We start from the raw sequence: 22,583 nt of genomic DNA on the forward strand, positions 1-22,583 counted from the left end.
CTTGCCTGATGCCGTCAATTTTCAGGGATCTGCAAAAATGTATGAAGCTGAGCTTTGATGATTAAATCAATACCTCTTTATTGATTCATTTAATACATCAGCGCTGGAAGCAACGAGAAACACACGACAGACCTGTGAATCCTAGTACCCCACCACAGTGTTATTAAGCTTAAAATCCTCACTGACCGAATCCATAACTGCTTTCATATTGTACCACGCTGTGCTAATGCTGCTGGCTGCTGTCATATGGGTCTTACATGGCTCTCCCTCCTGTTCTTTTCCTCTTGCTTTGAAGGCTCTTCAGAATTGCCAACAATGGTGTTAAAACTACTGAGCTAATGGTGCGTTAATAAGGTAACTGCGAGCCTTGCTGTATTAAATGACAATTCGGAGGTTGCAGCCAGATGTAGCTTTTTGCTGTTCAGAGGCTAGAAAATGTGACTTGGGTCAGCAGTGATAATTGGTATGAAATTTCTTTAAAGCAACAGTAGTTGTTTATCAGTCATGAGCTGCTTTTGATTTCACTGCTTGAAATTGTGCTCAGCTAACCAATAGTGGCTCTCTTATTTCTTTTGCCCCTGTGCTTTTTCCTCTCTGGACAAGTTCCTGTTTCTGCTTGTCACTCCAGCTTATATGTCTCCGTGCCTGTGGCCAGACCAAGATGGGGAATGCGCCATGTGAGGAATTGTGGATATCATGGTGGTGAATAGTTTCTCCGATTGCTGTCCTCTTATCTAACCAAAATAAAATGAAGAAACAAGTTTTCTTTTAATGTTGAATCAAACACTGGAACTCGCAAAGTTAGTCTAGTGGGCAAATGGGCTACATGGTGTGACACCGAACTTCACAGACCAGAAAGGCCCCTGCTTCAATCTTGGGCTAGTGCTGCATGAGTGGATCTCAGGTGGGGACTGTTCAATTTTTGGGAGGGGAAAATCGTTTGGTTTGTGGTAGTCCTACAGTGATGCCTGAAGCCGCGCCTCTGCCACCGGTAGATGCTGTCCAGAAGATGGGACTCGGCTTACCATTCAGACTTCATAGGATCACAGAATCTCGACAGTGTAGAAGAAGGCCATACAGCTCATCGAGTCTGCACCAATGCTTACCCTATAACCCCATGTAGTTACTCTGCTAATCCTCCTAATCTATATATCTTTGGATACTAAGGGGCAATTTAACATGGTCAATCCACCTTACCTGCATATCTTTGGACTGTGGGAGGAAACCCACGCAGACATGGGGAGAACGCACAAACTCCATATGACCTAAGGCTGGAATTGAACCCGGGTCCCTAGTGCTGTGAGGCAGCAGCGCTAACACTGCCACCATTCTGCCTACAGAGTATCTTGAAAGAGGCATTAAGAGAGCTGTTTGTGGCTATAGAGCAGTTTCCTAGCTTGGGACGGATGGCTGAAGTGTGGGGGTGAGGAAAAGGTCCTTTTTTTGGTAAAAGAGGGAAGGCATTTTGATTTCTCTGTCACAATTGGAGCACCTCAATATGATGTTGGCATGAAAATTTTGAATATCACGGTTCTTCCGTGAGAAAATTATTTTGGCACGCTTAGTAGTTTTGTAACGAAACAAACAAGTGCTCTGCTGCCTCGTTGCTATCACCAACCTTTTCAAGCAAGTAGGCAACAAGCATTTGGTGCCAAGGCCAGAGTCAGGAATGGTAGTTATGTATTCAGAGAAGTTTGCAGTGTGATCCTGGCAGGTTTCTGGAGCAGTAGTTGTGATTGGCTCCAAGCTGTTCTGTCACGGAATGGCACTATGTTATACTGCTCGTTTGGAGAGCTGGTGTCGACACAATGGGCCGAATGGCTCCTTCGACGCCATAACAATTCTGTGACAGAGAAGGGAATTGGAACATTTGAATGCTTCAAGCCCATTCCTACAGGCAGATGAATGATGTGAGGGTCCGTAGGCTATTCGAATTGTGCATTTTCACAGCAGCACTGGATAAAGTAACGTTTGTTTATTAGTCAGAAGTAAGGCTTACATTAATAATGCAATGAAGTTACTGTGAAATTCCCCTAGTCGCCACACTCTGATGCCTGTTCAGGTCAATGCACCTAACCAGCACATCTTTCAGACTGTGGGAAGAAACTGGCGCACTCGAGGAAACCCATGCAGGCACAGGGAGAACATACAAACTCTACACAGATAGTGACCCAAGCTGGGAATCGAACCCGGGTCTCTGGTGCTGTGAGGCTGCAATGCTGACCCACTGTACCACCATGATATTTAGAGGGCCGGGTGTTGTTTGTATGATGCATCTGTGGTTACTTTCCTCCCTCCTTCAGAGGACAAGAATAGACAAGGATGGCTGTGCTGTTCGTCACCAACATTGTGTCTTCATTATCTTTCAGAGAAAAGGAGGAGGGAAGCTGTTGCAGCTGCTACACGTCTCACTGAAGCACTGGTGGATCATCTTAATGTTGGGTGGGTATTTGCTTTTATCAGTGATCTTAAAAAAAAACATTTTGTACAATTCTTCAGAATTTATGAGAAAACGGGAAAATGATAATTTCTGTGCATATTTCCATCCTTAGTCTTTCTTACTCCTTCAATATGGTAAGATTTTCCTGACAGCTTTGTTATTTGTTATAAATGTTCAATCGTCTGCAATAATTGCAGAAGGATAATAGCCTGATTGCCCGAAGGCAGGATTATGCTCTGCTGTAGGTACTGTTTAGACAGGCCCAGTCATTTGTACCCCCTGAGTCTAAACCTTTTTCACTTGCGCTCTAATCCTTATCATTTGTGAAAAGCCAAAGGCTTCTTACTTGACACTGGGCAAGTCATTTGAAGCAAGAATGTTTTCTTTCCAAACCAAATGCAGCCATTTGTTTTTGTTTACTCCGCTATGATGAAAAGGTGACAAATATGTAAGCATAAAATCCTACCAGCCTGTGCTTGAAAATAGACATTAGTATGAGTATTCATTGGTCTACCTGCTTAAGGTGAAACCTGGTTACTAATTACTGGCACCAAAAGAGAAAATGCTCGAAAATCTCAGATTTCCAGCGTTTTCTCTTTTAGTTTAAGATTCCAGCATCTGCAGTAATTTGCTTTTATCTACTATTTACTGACCCTTTTCCAGGTGTGTGTTTGGGTCATTTTCAGCCGCTGCCTGTCCCATTTACGGTGGCACAGTGGTTAACATGGTTGCCTCACAGCGCCAGGGACCTGGGTTCGTTTACTGGCTTGGGTCACTGTCTTTGCGGAGTCCGCATGTTCTCCCCGTGTCTGCATGGGTTTCCTCCGGGTGCTCCGGTTTCCTCCCACAGTCTGAAAGACGTGCTGGTTAGGGTGCATTGGCCATGCTAAATTTTCCCTCAGTATACCCAAACAGGAATGTTGCGACTGGGGAATTGTCACAGTAATTTCATTGCAGTGTAAATGTAAGCCTACTTATGACTAATAAATGAACTTTTTTTTAAACAAGGCAGCTGGCATTTGAAAGTGGCAGGAAAATGGTGACCGCCTCTGGGGTCTTCCATGTCAACCAGGTGTAGATTTTCAGACAAGTCTGCAAACAGATGCTCAGTGCTCCTGTCTAAAATGGGCGTGACACTACTTGTATAACGCTGAGTCCTTGGCTATTTCCAGGAACCTGTTTGTAATTTTCCAGAATAAAATGCTTTGGATCATTTCTGTGGGGCCAGGAAGAGTGGGAGAGTTGTTGCTCACCTCATAGGTAATGCTGCTAGGGAACGCCCCCTGACCCCCCACAAGTCATTAAATACTGAACAGCTTGCTGGCTTTATTCTCCTGAGTCCCACACTTAAATAGTATGGATGGGTGCAGTAGACAAAGCAGCAACCTTGCATTCATTTTGTCTGTATATGTCTCTTCTTGAAATAGCCTGTGGTGGGGGGGGAGGTTAGGTTTAAAATTTATTTATTAGTGTCACAAGTCAGCTTACATTAACATTGCAATGAAATTACTGTGAAAATCCCCTAGTCGCCATATTCCAGTGCCTGTTCGGGTACACTGAGGGAGAGTTTAACACATCCAGTGCACCCTAACCAGCATGTCTTTCAGACTGTGGGAGGAAATCAGAGCACCTGGAGGAAACCCACACAGACATGGGGAGAACATGCAAACTCCGCACAGACAAGCTGGGAATTGAACATGGGTCCCTGGCGCAGTGAGGCAGCAGTGCGAACCACTGTGCCGCACACCAGGTTTGTAAGCCTGATGCTGGGCAAGTCATTTGAAACAAGAATGTTTCTCTTTCCGAACTAAACAAAGCCACTTGTTTTTGGTTCTCTGCTATGATGAAAAGACCAGAACAAGAGGCCCTATATCTGTTTTGATCCTTCAACGATGGCTCGCCACCTTTGGTGCCATTTCACTAACACACATTGTGGGGATTTTTGAACTTGCACTCTCCTTATGTGGGAATGGTAAAATCCAGAGAGCGCAGTACGCGTTGGCGAGTTTGAGTTCCAATCTTACTGGTCGAGCAGGTCTGATGGGAGACTGGGGGTGGTTCACTTATCCTAGCTGAGTGAAGAAAATCGTTCATCTTCTTCTGACACTGCTGTTTCATCCTCTTCTGGAGAGCGCTTGCAGTAACTAGGGCTGTATCGCAGGCGAGGGTGGTGACCCTGCTGGGAGGCTGTCTCCTGGAGCGGGGTTAGAGTGCCTTTGCTCCACTCCATCCAGTGTCCTGGTCAAGGCCCCCTCGAGAAATATGGTGCTGCTTTCCTGACTCCATCCCCTGCTGTCGTTGTTGAACAAGTGCTAGAGAATGCTGGAGTGCCTTTTATATTCCCCAGTGTTTGTAGCAGTTATGTTGTTGTGGGGCGAGTGAATCAGAGGGAACATAAGAACATAAGAAATAGGAGCAGGAGTAGGCCATCTAGCCCTTCGAGCCTGCCCCGCCATTCAATAAGATCATGGCTGATCTGTCGTGGATCAGTTCCACATTCCCGCCCTCTCGCCATAACCCTTAATCCCCTCGCTTATCAAAAACCCATCAACCCGCGTCTTAAAAATGTTTAGCGAGGTAGCCTCCACCACTTCAACGGGCAGAGAATTCCAGAGATTCACCACCCTTTGAGTGAAGAAGTTCCTCCTCAACTCCATTCTAAACCGCCCCCCCTTTATCTTGAGGCTGTGCCCCCTAGTCCTACTGTCCTTTCTGAGCGGGAAGATTCTCTCCACCTCTATCCTATCCATCCCATTCATCATCTTATACGTCTCAATGAGATCTCCCCTCATTCTTCTAAACTCTAACAAGTACAAGCCTAGTTTATTCAGCCTCTCCTCGTAGCTCAACTCCGGTATCAGCCTAGTAAACCTCCTCTGCACTCCCTCCAAGGCCAAAATATCCTTGTGTAAGTGCGGCGACCAAAACTGCACACAGTACTCCAGCTGCGGCCTCACCAATGCCCTATACAGCCGCAGCAAGACCTCCCTACTTTTATATTCAATCCCCCTCACTATGAAGGCCAGCATCCCATTCGCCTTCCTGACCACCTGCTGCACCTGCAGGCTGGGTTTTTGAGGCCCATGCACAAGGACCCCGAGGTCCCTCTGCACCATCGCCTGCTGCAGTTTTTCGCCCCGTAAGAAATAGTCCTTCCTACCATTATTCCCACCAAAGTGGACCACCTCGCACTTGCCAACATTAAATTCCATTTGCCATTTCCTGGCCCATTCGCCCAGCCTATCTAGATCCTTCTGCAGACTCTCCACACCCTCCGCGCAATTTGCCGTTCCCCCAATCTTGGTGTCATCAGCAAATTTCGACACCCTACACTCGGTTCCCTCCTCCAGATCATCTATATAAATGGTAAATAGCTGAGGCCCCAGCACCGACCCCTGGGGCACTCCACTAGTCACCAACCGCCAATCCGAATAGCACCCATTAACCCCCACCTCTGCCTCCTATTTGACAACCAATCCTCTATCCACGCTAACACCCTACCCCCAACTCCATGCCCTCTTACCTTCTGCAATAACCTCTTGTGAGGTACCTTGTCAAACGCCTTCTGAAAATCAAGAAAGACCACATCCACCGGTTCTCCTCTATCCACCGCCCTAGACACATCCTCATAGAACTCCAATAAATTTGTCAGGCACGACTTCCCCTTAACGAAACCGTGCTGCCGCTGGAGCGCTGGGAAACTCATGGGTGTAAAAATGACCACCAATGAGACTTAAGATTCAGCCCGAAAACATGAGAAACATTGCCTTTTTCACACTGGAACCAACAGCTTTGGTAAGATTTCACCCATGATTCCAGGTGAAGGGCCTTCCCACGGTACATTTTCTAACAGCAGAGGTAGCTCACCATTGGCCGCTGGCGGGATCTTCCAATCCTGCTGAAGTCCACGCCGTTTTGCTTGGCTTGCCCATCCCACTGCCATGGAATGTGTCGCAGGGTGGGGGTGCCTTTGGCAGGGCTGGAAAATCCTGCTCACAATCTAATGGGCGGGGTTTTCCAGTCTTGTCTGGGGCAGGACCTGTTGTGAGTGAGAATGGAAAATTTGACGTTCCAGCCAAAACTCCCATGAACTTTCAGCAGCACCAGAAAATCCCAGCCGTGAGTGAGCTGGAAGATTTGGGCCAATGGGTCTGAAGATCAATTCTGAACATTGCCTGAGAGGAAATTCTCCCATTTGATTTCATAAGAACATAAGAACATAAGAAATAGGAGCAGGAGTAGGCCATCTGGCCCTTCGAGCCTGCCCCGCCATTCAATAAGATCATGGATTTCCTTTCATTTTTATAAATGAACCAGCATGCTTTTACATGAGGAAAATGAAACATGGTGTCAAGAGAGCAAAAGGGTGTGGTTGGAAATATTAAATACTGACAAGGGTATAATTTTCATAATAATGGGTATGATATTTATAGAGACAGTTGGATAACATTCCAAAGTACCAGCTGTGCAAAAAGGCATGAACAGAAGGTAGGCAAACTCGGGAATGAGCTAAACTTGAATTGCTTCTTATGAGATTAGTCGAGTGAGTGGGGCGTCACTGCTGACAGTTTCTCAGTGTTCCATGTTTCAATGTAATCGCTGTCGTAGTATCTGAGCAGCAGTGGTCTTCAGGCGTTGCTGAGTAGGGCTATTATTTTATTTCCACTGTGTAATCCACTGCAATGGTAGCTATAAATGACCCATCACTCAGCAGCGCTATAGCAGCTGCATGAAACAGATGTAGGAGTGGGCGGGGATGCTGAAATGCTTCATGCACTCATTTTGATAAGAGTGCATGCTCTTTCTGGTATCTCAGCTTCACTGATGATAGAAATACTACCCCCCCCCCCCCGCCCCCCCCATCCCCGTGCCCTGTCGTCCTCTTGCAAGCACCAAGCCCCCTTTGCCTATGTGCGTAATATCTGCAACCACATCTACCCAATTTGGTTGGTTATCTAACAAGGAACGTGGCTTGTCAATAGAAGGGCAAAGAATTACAAGAGGCACAGTGCTCGTGATTTGAGAAACGTCAAACCAAAGCTGTGTGTTTATGGGACATGTGTGCGTCTCCTTATGTTTAAATCATGCCCCTCGAGCTCCAGTCACTCCCACAAGGGGAAGCATCCTTTCAACATCCACCCTGTCAAGTCGCCTCAGGGTCTTATATGTTTCAATAAGATCACCTCTCATTCTTCTAAACTCTAATGGAACAGATCCAACCCTTGCTCGTAACAGAACCTCTTCCTCCCAGGAATCAGCTGAGTGAACCTTCTCTCTACTGCATCCAATTCAATTAGATTTGATTTATTATTGTCACATATATTGGGATACAGTGAAAAGTATTGTTTCTTGCACGCTATACAGACAAAACATACCATTCATAGAGTACATAGGGGAGACGGAAAGGAGAGGGTGCAGAATGTAGTGTTACAGCGAGAGTGCAGAGAAAGAACAGCATAATATTTGATTTATTACTGTCACATGTATTGGGATACAGTGAAAAGTATTGTTTCTTGCACTATATAGACAAAACATACCATTCATAGAGTACATAGGGAAGAAGGAAAGGAGAGGGTGCAGAATATAGTGTTACAGTCATAGCTAGGGTGTAGAGAAAGCTCAGCTTAATATTTGGTTTGATTTATTATTGTCACATGCATTGGGATGCAGTGAAAAGTATTGTTTCTTGTGCGCGATACAGACAAAGCATACCATTCATAGAGTACATAGGGGAGAAGGAAAGGAGAATTCTATCCCTTCTTAAATTAGGAGACTGAAAATTTTTAAAAAATCACTGTGAAGACTGCACATCACTATTTCTAGAGCAACAAGAGATGGACAAATGGGCCTCATAAGTGTCCCTTACATCTGAAGACCAAACACAAAATGTCTCAGCTCTGCTGGGGCATTGCCAGGATATGGACAGACAGACACAAACACAATTGTGCTAATATAGATAGATTTGATGTTTAGGTTCTGTTCTTACCTTGACCTTTCTGCAGGCAGATTTAAAGAATTCCTCAGTTACCGTTCTCAGCTGCTACACATGTGGTAAAATTGCACGCAGGAGATTCTACAGCCATGGCACTTCCTCAGAGCCAAAAAATTTGCAGCTGGGCAATGTTACAATAGATGTAAAATTCACTACAAGTGTTGGTATGCAATTTGCCAACTTTTTCTTTAAAGGAGTTGTTTGTTTACTGGGGGTGGGGGGGGTGTCAAATTCCCAGAACCGTCAATGGAGTTGAGACCAAGGGAAGCAAATTTAATTAAGTTTGAAAAGTTGAAGTGGAACATATTTAGAGGCTTGTGAAAAATTCTGTTGCGGTGAATATTTCTTTTTGTGTAGCAATAAAGGATTGTGGCAAATCAGTCGGAATCAGTTATCTAAATTTCACTTCAAATCTTAACTGTGTACCTTTTTCTTAACTGTGTACCTTTTTCTTAACTTCTAACAAAAGTGATGATAGATTTATATACAGAAAGTCTAAGAGGTATGTGGCCTGAGTCTAAAGCTACAGTGTTGTTGGTTTTTCAAATTGAAATGTTTTTTTTAAATAAAGCTTTCTGAAGTGACTCTTGTAAATCAAAAAGCATTGCTGTAACTCTTTCCAGAATTCAAATACTAAATACCTGAACCAGACCCATAGGGTGCCTTTTATTTTCTTGGCAGATTAATTCTTAACTGGCGCCTTCCATGTTATGGGTGCTATCAATTTGTTTCTCTTTCGGCTTAGAAGTGCATCCTCCTCATTGAGCTCATTACGGGTGGGATTTTATGGCCTCGCTCATCCTGAAACTGCAAAATCCCATCCGCGGTCAACGGGCCTTTCCATGGTCCGCCCCTCGCCTGCTCTGATTCCCGTGACGGGCCTAACATTCAGGCTTGTATTTCTGTTTTGTTGACTGCATCGCAAAGGCAGCCTTGTGTACTTTTACAGAAGCAAGGGATTCAGAGCAGACTGCAACAATGATAGCGGCACCAACATGAGTGTAAGTATAAGCTGATGTATTTGCTTGGATGAACTTGAATCAAAAACCCTTTGAGAGAATGGGTTCACCATTGAATAGATGGTAGTTGGATGGTATGAATACAATCAGCCAATATATGTTGCTGCTTTTAATGTGTCAAAAAAAAAGCTTTTGACTTACTGAATAGAGATTGGCCATGATTCTTGTTACAACCTCTAGAGATCCTGTCCAAATTCTATCATTAATCAGAGGGCTTTGTACCAACACATTGATAGAATGCTTTCTGGGCATTTCAAATTTTATATCTGTGTTCTCGCCCCAACCTTATTTGTGCCGTGTGCTGGCCACTTTACGAAGTCAATAGGAAAAAAGAATGGATGCGGAACCAGCCTGGGAAACCTGTGTGTGAACAGAGCTAAGTTTTGCCAACAATATCCAAAACTGGACACTTGTACCAAAGCTTCTTCAAGTGTTGGTGGGAGTTGTCTCCCTAACAGCTGTAGATGCATTGCACTTTTGAGCTTTCCCATGAATGGTGAGTGAACATAAGTTGTATACTCAAAGTATGGCTCTACAATGCATGAGTTATATCCATATTTAAATATGGCTCAGATACCTGCCGTATAGCAAAGAAATGAGCAATTGGATTCATAGATTCAATTCTAGATCACTTCATCCAGTACTAAAGGTTTAACCTGAGGACAAAAGCTTGAATGTGAATCTGCATTCGCTGCTGTCCTGGTTGGTGCATTGTTACCAAGTCCACTGGATAGATGCCTTGTGCTCCATTCCAAGTCTAACCTTGCCAGATCATTCAACACCAAATTCCAAGCAAGATGGGATAAAAACATACAAGTATTCCTCAGCAGTTTGGGACTTGAGCAATGGGGTACAAGCGAGAGCCCTGAATTAGAACAGTCAGGAGAAACTGGTAGCAGCAATGTCACCAGATGACAGTAACAGTTTCTCAATACAACCACCTCTAAGCCCATCACCTGCGAGTTGCCAGTACTCCACATGGACCTCCACCCACTGCATCTGGAGTCTTTTTATGCATCCCCTTCTAGTAAATATTAACCCCCTTAGTGAGCTTTTCATGCAGCCTTCATAGAATCATAAAAACCCTTTGATGCAGAAGAAGGTCATTCGGCCCATCGAGTCTGCACTGACTATGATCCCACCCCCACCCTATCCCCATAACCCCACACATTTACTCCACTAATCCCCCTAACCTGCACAGCTTTGGATACTAAGGGGCAATTTAGCATGGCCAATCCACCTAACCTGCACATCTTTGGACTGTGGGAGGAAACTGGAGCACCTGGAGGAAACCCACATAGACACGAGGAGAATGTGCAAATTCCACACACAGTGACCCAAGCTAGGACTCAAACCCGGGTCCTTGCTGCTGTGAGGCACCGTGCTAACCGCTGTGCCGTTGTGCCCGTGGGGGCTCAGATTCTCTTCCCTCTGCCTTCCATTGTCTGGCTGTCTTTATCCACCTCTTTGCCCCTCTGCTTACCATTGTGAGCTGTTGCCCTTCTCCCTCCTCCTTGAACAGCCTTCCTTCCACATTGCTCTCCCCCCCCACCCCCGTCTTTGTCCTCCAACTTGGCATGGAGATAGAGGGCAGGAGCCAGTCTGCCCCGGCAGAGCGGCGAACAGTGCATGGGGAGCAGTGCAGCCCCGTAGCAGAAAGTTGTTGCCTTCACCTCAAAGTCTCTTGCAAAATGAGGACCGCCTTGTGCACACCACTCTTTAGCAATCGGGTCTGAGACCAACGTGACACAGGATTGAAAGGCCTGAATGGGTGCCGGTGGCAGCTGAGCATTCACGAGATGCAAATAGCGTTCACACTACCAGCCAGCGAGAAGACCAACTCAGTATTAACCCGCCATTGGGAGAATTGCAATGAGATTTCACTCCTGCTTGCCCGCCACCAAACCCACTGTGGGCAGGATTGGAGAATTCTGCCCGTTGTCTTTATCATTCGATTAGTCAAACATTTTGAGGTTGATCATACATATGTGGTAGTGAATACTTTTGTTCAGTTAGCTTTCTTACTGTTGCAGTTTCTGGTGTCTCTGGGTGACGATGGAGCAGAGGCTGTGGGAGAGAGGAAACTCTCTTAAGTTGGAGCCGGACTCCTTCATGCTCTTCGACAATGACGAGAGGTCACTTGGCAGCCAATGTACTCTGGTATCCTGGTCTGCAACCTCTTTGGCATTGAGGGACTCCTTGGTGCCCAAACAATGGAACAGAAAGGATAGTCTCAAGAGTGCGAAGACCCCAGGATGGGACCAGAGGAACTGGGTTTAGGACTCGTGGGGTGCACGAGTGTGCACTGGATAATGCATAAGTGGAGCAGCTTTGACCAAAAACAAGCCCAGTAGTCACCCCCCGCAAATTGCACATAAGAATGACCACTTGGTGAGCAGGAAGCATTTTGCGGTTTGTGTCAACTGCTTATTTCTGCCTCAAAAGAGCGTACAGTAGCTGTACCCCTCTGAGTCATCTTGCCAGGAGTGAAACATTCCACTCACCAACCAGCAAGTTAATATCCAGTAGAAACAAAGGAACTGGTCAGTATCCAAGTTCCTTCAGCTATGCACTCCATCATCTTCAATCCTTATGTTGTTAAATCCCACCATTACTTGCTGCATTTGATCCACTGTAACATTTTGCAGGTCTTTGTGATTGCCTCCACTGACTGGCCCCTGTTTTATATTAAGGATGGACGTTATTTCTTTCTTAGATTAATTTTCAATAGTTGGTGTTGATTCTTTACCCCCACGTCCGCACATCCCTTTGCACCTCTCCTAACTTATGGCACAGAACTATAAATGGCAGGCACCTGCCAGTACTTAACTCAAATTGCTCACTTCATGTCTTAACGGGAGGAATTTTAACTTCTCCACCAGGCAACGAGCGACCAAGGGGGTTACCCAACCTGACTGTCTGCCCCTCTACTATATATAGCTATATTCGCGGCCAGGTGTCCCTGGAGCGTGCAATGTCTGAGGGTACCATCGAGGCTTGCCGTGCCTGTTGGGCACCACAGGGACTGGGCTGTAGCATTGACCCCCTTAATCATATTTTGACTTGATGTTTTTAAGTTTCCTTTCGCTTTCATTGATTTTTGTCTCGGGCAGTTCCCTTTTTGGGGGCTGCCCTTCTTACTTTGTCCCTGAGTTCATTTCATTTAGTTCAGTTGATTTACCCAAACGAACGGTTTCTGACAGGCCGGTGGCAGTTAAAACGGGACTAAGCATTTTAGTGGTGGCACGTTGGCACAGTGGTTAGCACTGCTGTCTCACAGCGCCAGGGACCCTGGTTCAATTCCTGGCTTGGGTCACTGTCTGAGTCTGCATGTTCTCCCTGTGTCTGTGTGGGTTTCCTCCGGATGCTCTGGTTTCCTCCCACACTCCAAAGACGTGCTGGTTAGGGTGCATTGGCCATGCTAAATTCTCCCTCAGTGTACCCGAACAGAAGTGTGGCAACTAGAGGATTTTCACAGTAACTTCATTGCAGTGTTAATGCAAGCTGACTGGTGACACTAATAAATAAACTTACACTTTCTGTCCACAATCTGGCCCACTGGAATTATACATTGCAGGTGGCAAAGGGACTTGTTTGAAATAAGGCAATTCCTTCTTTAAATGTGCCATTGGACTCCAGTGTCACCAACGGGGACTGACTGCGCTATTGGCCTGAGCAAAGAAGAAGTGCTGGCTTCCTTAGAGGATGAGAGGGGGGACTTAGTGGTAGGGGATGGGGAAATGGCTGAGGCCTTGAATAACTTTTTTGTTCCGGTCTTCACGGAGGAGGACGTGAATAATTTGCCGGGTGTTAGCGATGGAAAGATAGTAGGAGTGGAGGGCCTGAATGACATTGTTACTAGAGAGGCGGTGCTCGACAGACTGGAGGGACTGATTGTGGACAAGTCCCCAGGACCGGATGGAATGCATCCAAGGGTTCTGAAAGAAATGGCGGAGGTGATAGTGGATGCCTTGGTGATTATTTTCCAAACGTCGCTGGATTCCGGGGAAGTGCCAGAAGATTGGAAAACGGCTAATGTTACGCCGTTGTTTAAGAAGGGTGGCAGGCAAAAGGCGGGGAATTATAGGCCGGTTAGTTTAACGTCTGTTGTAGGAAAAATGTTAGAATCCGTGATCAAGGAGAAAATAGCAAGGCATCTTGAGGAGAATTGTTTGGTAGAGCAGATGCAGCACGGTTTCGTTAAGGGGAAGTTGTGTCTGACGAATCTGTTGGAGTTCTATGAGGATGTGTCTAGGGCGGTGGATAGAGGAGAGCCGGTGGATGTGGTGTTTCTTGATTTTCAGAAGGTGTTTGATAAGGTGCCTCACAAGAGGTTATTACAGAAGGTCAGGGGGCATGGAGTTGGGGGTAGGGTGTTAGCGTGGATAGAGGATTGGCTGTCAAATAGGAGGCAGAGAGTGGGGGTCAATGGGTGCTATTCGGATTGGCAGTTGGTGACTAGTGGAGTGCCCCAGGGGTCGGTGCTGGGGCCTCAGCTATTTACCATTTATATAGATGATCTGGAGGAGGGAACCGAGTGTATGGTGTCGAAATTTGCTGATGACACCAAGATTGGTGGAACGGCAAATTGTGCGGAGGGTGTGGAGAGTCTGCAGAAGGATCTAGATAGGCTGGGTGAATGGGCCAGGAACTGGCAAATGGAATTTAATGTTGGCAAGTGTGAAGTTGTCCACTTTGGTAGGAATAATGGTAGGAAGGACTATTACTTACGTGGTGAAAAACTGCAGCATGCGAGGGTGCAGAGGGACCTTGGGGTCCTTGTGCATGAGTCGCAAAAAGCCAGCCTGCAGGTGCAGCAGGTGGTCAGGAAGGCGAATGGGATGCTGGCCTTCATAGCAAGGGGGATTGAATATAAAAGTAGGGAGGTCTTGCTGCAACTGTACAGGGCACTGGTGAGGCCGCAGCTGGAGTACTGTGTGCAGTTTTGGTCGCCGCACTTACACAAGGATATTTTGGCCTTGGAGGGAGTGCAGAGGAGGTTTACTAGGCTGATACCGGAGTTGAGGGGGTTGAACTATGAGGAGAGGCTGAATAAACTAGGCTTGTACTCGTTAGAGTTTAGAAGAATGAGGGGAGATCTCATTGAGACGTATAAGATGATGAATGGGATGGATAGGATAGAGGTGGAGAGGCTCTTCCCATTCAGAAAGGACATTAGGACTAGAGGGCACAGCCTCAAGATAAAGGGGGGGGGGTGCGGTTTAGAACGGAGTTGAGGAGGAACTTCTTCACTCAAAGGGTGGTGAATTTCTGGAATTCTCTGCCCGTTGAAGTGGTGGAGGCTGCCTCGCTAAATATGTTTAAGTCACGGGTAGATAGATTTCTGATAGATAAGGGAATTAAGGGTTATGGGAAAAGGCGGGTAAGTGGAACTGAACCACTTCAGATCAGCCATGATCTTATTGAATGGCGGGGCAGGCTCGAGGGGCTAGATGGCCTACTCTTGCTCCTATTTCTTATGTTCTTATGTTCCCCACCAGACCGTGGCAGATCACGATTCTGCTGCTGGCTGGAGTGAAACCAATTTGACACAAAATGGATCCCGGGTCAGAAGAGACCCAGAAAGATAAGTAAGTGCAAAATCTTTATACTTATCCTGATGGGTGTCCTGAGCTCCTCTGGGCCTCCCTGCCCCCGACCAACTGCTATCCCACACTCGTCTCCACTCCCACCCAATCACTTGCCTCTGGGCCAGGGACTGTGTGCTCTGATCCTGGCAAAGCCCCTCCTCCCAGCTAGCTTGCTGCTGGCCTCCAGGACATTTTGATCGGGTATGTTAATGAGGCACGCCTGTTAAAATCACCTGGACCTCTGCTTGGCTGGGCACTCTTCTTTTGGGCTGCGCTCTCAATGCTGGATGTAAAGTTGAACTCTGTGTCTGCAGGCTGATGAACTCTGGAGAGCATCACAGCTGTGCACAATCCTTGGAGTCAGGTTGAGTAGGGTTCTGTAATAAGTTCTCGGAGGCAGAAGTCCCTTCACCAACATCCCTTTATTTACAAGTCTGACAACAGCATACACAGTGCTTTCACTCAGCAGTCTACACTCGGAGCGCCAGAGGAACTGACACGCCTGGTTAAATACAAAGCAAGAGACTCCCCGATTGGACCATCAATTTGGCCCTTAATCAGGGACATCTTTTGTGTTTAACTAAATAAACAAAATCGAACTAACTTAAGGACAACTCAAAAAGGTAGCTCCCTGAAAGGAGGGGAACCACCCAAAGCAAAAGACCAAGCGGAAAGGAAACTTAAAACGTGGCCCTTAATCAGGGAGTTCATGTTCTAACAGGCCCACCTCAGTTGCCTGATTCAAGTTATTACAGTCCTAAAGTCAGCTTCATGATGGCGGGATCTTCTGATACTGCCTATCATTGGCAGATTGCAATTCTGCTGATGGCTGGCATGGAACCAGTTTTCGTCCCACTAATGCGATGCAGATGTATAGTGTACTTCAACAACACCCCCCCACCGCTCTCACTCTCCAAAAGTTAAGGTGCCCTTGGGCAGCTCACAGCCCTCTGAGAAGGGAAGATGAAGGCCTCCATTTGCTGGACCCTGGAGCACTACATGCAGCACAGGGTGGGTGAGTTAATTCACGTGGTTCCTCCACGAAGCAGCTTCCAGAAGGTGGGAGCTCTCCACGCAGCCCTCGCTCCAGCTTCAAACCTTCTCCCAGAGACTTGCCATGGGTTCACAGCTTCTCCCAGGGACACTAATGTATATAGGGAGTGATTCCTAGTCCATGCTGAGTGAACTCAATTCTATGGGCAATATTCTCCTGTCTGGAATGAAGTCCCATGGCAGGGGACAGGGATAGGGACTTTGTGGTGAGCCAGTCAGTATTGCTGGAGGTGGGATTGTCAGGGATGAAGGGAAAATGTGCATTCACCTGGACATTGTCAAAGGAAGGAGGTTTGGGTTCTTGTGAGCAGCTGAAGCTTTTCTTATCGTGGCGATGCAGATGAGGTCCTATTCTGTATTGTTCAGCTGACTCGCGCTGGATAGCCTGGGCACTTGCAGCGTCAGCGACCTGCACCCATCATTTCCCTGCTTGGCCCCCTCCTCCCGTCAGCCAGGTAGAATACATCACCCCTGTCTTCAACAAGATCAAGGAAGGCGAATGAAGAGGTGCTATTGATCTTGGGCACTGGACCTTCAGCAACCCTCCCCTCTCCACTGCCCCCCGGCATCTCGGTTAGTGTTGTTGACAGTAAGGATGTCTGCGCACCTTTTTAAATAAATGGCAGCTGACTATGAGGGCAGGACACCCTCCATCCAGCTGGTCCTGTCGCACTAGACGTTGGGACACGGACACACACACACACACACACACACACACACACACACACACACACACACACACACACACACACACACACACACACACACACACACACACCGGCTGCATAATTAATGACGACACAGATGCCTATGGGATTTCCCATTGGCCAGTGAGAGACAGTCCATGTCTCACCTGCTCCAAGGGACTTTGTCCCTGGTGGGAGAATTCCACCCATTGAGTTCATTCAGTGCGGACGAGGCATCACACCTCTGATCACTCCCTACATGCCTTACCGTCCCACCAGGCCACTTTGTCACCCTGGAAAGCTCTGTGCTTCTAATGGTGAAAAAAGTAATGAAAGATGCAAGAGCAAAATATATTTTCCAGCACTGGCAAGCGTCTCTGACTCTGCCTGTGGACGTGCAGTTTTGCTTCCAATAGCAGTCGCTCTTCTGATGATTGTACATTGAGTTGCTTGCCCAGTTCCAACTGTATTGAGTAGCAGTTTTAACACAGGACCCGGGAGATGAAACAGTGCTTTTTAAAACGATTTTCTAGCTTGCTATGCCAACCAGATTTTGCCCAGGATACAAAGCCTCCTGAACTGCAGACAAGTAGGCGTTGCTAATTCTCAAAATCCTGATGTAGGTGGCAACAAGAAAGCCCGTCTTGATATGTTGTCATGCAGAATACAAATGGGGGCCTGTGCAGAATTAAGGTCCAAATCAACGTTCACATGATTTTTCGAACAAGCCCCACTTCTTGTTTTTAAAGTAGACTTTGACGAAAATTCTTTTCAGTAGCCAAGCCCTTACAGAGTCGAGCACCCACTGTGATGAGTAAACGGCATAATGTAATGTAATTGTAATGCAGTTGAAATCCAAATAAATGCGCAAGTAGCTTGCCAAGAAATTTAAACGTTTGGATCAAACTTTTATGGGCTGCATATGAAAAAAGTTACCAATTTACAATATGCTGTAGCCCTGCCCTTTCTCCTGATAATTGGCAAAAACAAAGCTCGATTCGCTATTAAAATATCAAATGCTTACCTGTAAAGTAATGCAGCTTATTACAGACACGTTTGTTGGTGGTATTGTGTTTGGGGGGGGGGCGGTATTCAGCTTGTTATAATCATTCAGTTTGCTATGTAGTTCGGTTTGTGCTGGCATGAATTAGCAGCCAGCATTCAGTCTTGGCTAGAAATCCCTCCGTGTGCACAGTTTCGGGAGCAGTCTTGTAACCGTTAGGATTTTCCCCATAAGGGAAATGGGAGGAATTTGTAGCCGCTTCAGTTGAAGTAATGAGTACCTAGAACCAGGAAAATCTTAGTTCCAGCATTAGAGTGTGCCACTGGCTCTTGACAGCAGCCGGTCTGAGAAACATCTACATTAGTGCTGATCAAAGAAAGAGGACATCTGCTGTTTCTCCCACTTGTTTTAGAACATCAAGGCCCAGGAAATGAAACTGTGCTTTTTAGAATGATCGTGCCAACTAGATTTCACCCTTGATTGACTCCCCCAGTTCAGCCATTGTTTGTGATGAGCCTCACAATTCTTTTGCGCGTTCTTTACCTCTCAGAGCAGCCATCAGCAGGAGACGAGGGGGTGGGCGGGCCGCAGGGAAAAGAAGAATTTGATGTGGAGCCTTGCCCATCAGCACAAGCTGTCACCTGTCACTTGGCACCGAGCAGCATTGATGGAGGCCATCTGCCCTGTCCATGCTGTACAAAAGCACAGAGCATCGTGAAGCGGGGGAGGAGGTAAAGTTTTCAAACTGGTCAAAAATCTGACTAAAATGAAGATGTTAAGTTCGCCGTGTTCCTTTTTCACATCTTCACTGAAAAGCAAGGTTGGTAGTACCACGGAAAATAGCTCCTCTTGTAGAAGACCCTGTGTATGGAGGTGAGAGTTTCACCAAGACATGTGAATTAAATTGAGGCAATAACGAGACGGCTTTTAAAGCATTTGAGCATCATGCCCTTGGTACTGGGATACTTGTATTTGATTTGGTTTGTGCCATGTTGTCCAAATATACTTTTTTATACCTATATTCAGAGATGTAGAGTAACATGGAGGTTTACAGCATGGAAACAAGTCCTTTGGACCGACTTGTTCATGGCGCCCCTATTTTTAACCCCTAAGCTAGTCCCAATTGCCCGCATTTGGCCCATATCCCTCTATACCCATCTTACCCATGTAACTGTCTAAATGCTTTTTAAAAGACAAAATTGTACCTGCCTCCACTACTACCTCTGAGAGCTTGTTCCAGACACTCACCACCCTCTGTGTGAAAATATTGCTCCTCTGAACTTCTTTTGTATCTTCCTCTCTCACCTTAAACCTATATCCTCTACCTTTGGGAAAAGATGGTGACTATCTAGCTGATCTATGCCCCTCATTATTTTGTAGACCTCTATAAGATCACCCCTCAGCCTCCTACGCGCCAGAGGAAAAAGTCCCAGTCTATCCAGCCTCTCCTTATAACTCAAATCATCAAGTCCCAGTAACATCCCGTAGGATGCTCTATCCTACTCTCCTATCAGGAGAGTAGAACAGAGCATCCTACTCTCCAGAATGCAACCGGTTGCAGAGAGTAGTCCATGGTGAGTCTGATGGTGGGATGGAACTTGTTGATGTCATCATATAGTTGTTTCAGTGATTGTTCACCATGAGTCCAAAGGAAGAAAATGTCATCGATGTATCTAGTGTATAGCGTCGGTTGAAGGTCCTGTGCCATGAAGAGGTCTTGTTCGAACCTGTGCATGAAAATGTTGGCATATTGAGGTGTGAATTTAGTTCCCATGGCTGTTCTGTGTATCTGGATGAAGAACTGGTTGTTGAAGGTTAAGATGTGGTCCAGGATAAGGTGAATGAGTTGTAGAGTTGCATCTGGAGATTGGCAGTTGTGGGCGTTGAGTACTGAGGCTGTCACAGCAATGCCATCATTGTGGGGGATGCTGGTGTAGAGTGCCAAGACATCCATTGTGACGAGGATGCTCCTGGTTCAATTGTTCCATGTGTGCTGACTTTCTGTAGGAAGTCCGTAGTGTCAAGACAGAAGCTGGGGGTTCTTTGTACGATGGGTTTCAGGATGCCCTCAACATAGCCGGAGAGGTTCTCACACATTGCCTGAAACGATGGAACGGCCAGGTGTGTTGGCCTTGTGTATCTTTGGGAGGCAGTAAAGATCTCCAACACGAGGAGTACATGAGATGAGGTACCCTTTTCCTTGTAAAACACTGACTTTTGCAATGTCTGTCTTTTTTAAAAGTGAAGTGCAGTCAGCTCAGTCTTGGCTTTGGTTGAGAACTTCCTCATGATTTTGTTTTACTCTGAAGCATCAGCAGACTTTCTGGCATACATAAATTGAAACCGGATAAGGCTCTTGAGGAATACAAAGATAGCAAGAAAAGGCTTGAACAGGGACTTAAGAGGGCAAAAAGGGGCCATAAAATGCCCTTGGCAGGTAGGATTAAGGAGAATCCCAAGGCTTTTTATGCGTATATAAGGAGGAAGAAGGTGAAGGGTGGTCCACTCGAGGACAGTGGAGGGAATTTGTGTGTGGAGCCACATGAGGTGGGGGAAGTCCTTAACGAGTACTTTGCATTAGTATTCACAAAGGAGAAGGATGTGGTGGATGATAGTGTAGAAAGGAGGGTGTTGACGTTCTCGGACATGTTGAGATAAAGTAGGAGGTATTGGAGGTTTTGAAAAACATTAAGGTGGACAAGTCCCCAGGGCCAGATAGGGCCTATCCCACAATACTGAGAGAGGCGAGGAAAGAAATTGCTGAGGCCTTGGCCAAAATCTTTGTATCCTCCTTAGCTATGGGTGAAGTACCAGAGAATTGGAGAGTAGCTAATATTCTTCCTCTGTTTAAGAAGGGCAGAAGAGACAATCCGGGAAATTACAGGCCTGTGAGCCTTACATCAGTGGTGGGGAAATTATTGGAGAAGATTCTTAAGGACAGGATGTACTCACATCTGGAAAAGGATAGGCTTATTAGCGATAGATAGCATGGTTTTGTGAAGGGGAGATCATGTCTCACAAACTTGATTGAGGTCTTTGAAGAAGTGACAAGAAAATTTGACCAGGGCAGGGCAGTGGATGTTGTATACATGGACTTTAGTCAGGTTCCTCATGGCAGGCTGATACTGTAGGTGAAGTCATATGGGACCCAAGGTGAGTTGGTAAGATGGAAACAAAACTGGCTTGGATATAGAAAGCAGAGAGTAGCAGTGGAAGGGTACTTTTCTAACTGAAGGTCTGTGACAAGCCGTGTTCCACAAGGATCAGTGCTGGGGCCTCTGTTGTTTGAAATAGATATAAATGCTTTGGAGGAAAATGTAGGTGGTCTGATTAGTAAATATGCAGACAATGCAAAAATTGGGGGAGTAGCAGATAGTGAGGAGGATTGTCAGAGGATACAGCTGGATATAAATCAGCTGGAGACCTGGGCCGAAAAGATGGCAGATGGAATTTAACCCGGACAAATGTGAGGTGATCTGATTTGGAAGGCCTACTGCAGAAGGGAAGTATACAGTAAATGGTCGAGCCCTTAGAAATATTAGCATACAGAGGGATCTAGGTGTGCAGGTACACGGTTCACTGAAGGTGGCAACACGGGTGGACAAGGTCATCAAGAAGGCTTATGGCATGCTGGCCTTCTTCGGTCAGGGCGTTGAGTATAGGAATTGAAAATCATGTTGCAGCTGTATAAGACTTTGGTTAGGTCGCATTTGCAATATTGCGCACAATTCTGGTCGCCACACTACTGAAAGGATGTTGATGCATTGGAAAGAGTACAGAAGAGATTTACCAGGATGTTGCCTGGTTTGGAAGATATGGATTGTGAAGAAAGGTTGAACAAACTTGGATTGTTTTTATTGGAGCATCGGAGGATGAGGGGGGACCTGACAGAGGTTTACAAGATTATGACAGGCTTGGATAGAGTGGATAGTCAAAGGGTCAGTTACTCAGGGGCATAGGTTGAAAGTGAGGGGGGAAAGTTTAAAAGAGATGTAAGGGACAAGTTTTTCACACAGAGTGGTGAATGCCTGGAACGAGCTGCCGGAGGAACTGGTGGAAGCAGATTCTACAACCACGTTCAAGAGGCATCTGGATATATACATGAAATTGAATCTGCAGCGAATAGAGGGATATGGACCACGTAGAGGCAAGAAAATATTAGAGTGGAGAGGCATCTGTGTAGGCACGGACTTGGTGGGCCGAAGGGCCGGTTCCTGTGCTGTATTGTTCTTTTGTACTGCATAGGTTAGATGTGAATATTTTATAGAAGCATAGAATAGAATCCTATAGTGCAGAAGGAGGCCCTTTTGGCCCATCGAGCATGCACCAATGACAGTCCCACCGAGGCCCTATCCCCATAACCTCATGTTATTTACCCCGCTAATCCCCCTGATGCTAAGGGTCAATTTAGCATGGCCAATCCACCTAACTTGCACATCTTTTGGACTGTGGGAGGAAACCAGAGCACCCAGAGGACACTCACACAGACAAAGGGAGAACGTGCAAACTCCACACAAGGCTCAAGGCTAGAATCAAACCCAGGTCCCTGGCGTTGTGAGGCACCAATGCTAGCCGCTGTGCCACCATGCTGCCCAGCGGTGGTGCCCTGGCCTATGGTACCTCCTTGACAGGTTTGCATTGGTACTGGATTTGACACATTGGCCAGAATTGGTCCCAGGAGATGATGAAGAGTTATGAGGTGGTGAATGATGGGGGTAGAAGATGCAAAAAGGGATGAAGGCTAGGTTTCCGGCTGAAATCCTTCCAAATCTGGTCCCCCCAGCTGACTGTTCCCTGCC

The 22,583-nt window shown here is 46.3% G+C and overlaps 1 protein-coding gene across 1 annotated transcript in view; it reads left to right on the top strand.

Annotated features, from left to right (window-relative positions):
• Positions 1-22,583, top strand: part of bloc1s1 (biogenesis of lysosomal organelles complex-1, subunit 1) — a 93,787-nt gene that overhangs the window by 15,348 nt on the left and 55,856 nt on the right. Inside the window, exon 2 of the mRNA XM_080218024.1 lies at positions 2,370-2,442. Coding sequence (XP_080074150.1) covers positions 2,370-2,442 — 73 coding nt within the window. The remainder of the gene's footprint in view (positions 1-2,369; positions 2,443-22,583) is intronic.

Source organism: Carcharhinus amblyrhynchos, chromosome X, assembly GCF_965287045.1.
Source record: "Carcharhinus amblyrhynchos chromosome X, sCarAmb.v2.hapA, whole genome shotgun sequence".
NCBI lineage: Eukaryota > Metazoa > Chordata > Chondrichthyes > Carcharhiniformes > Carcharhinidae > Carcharhinus > Carcharhinus amblyrhynchos.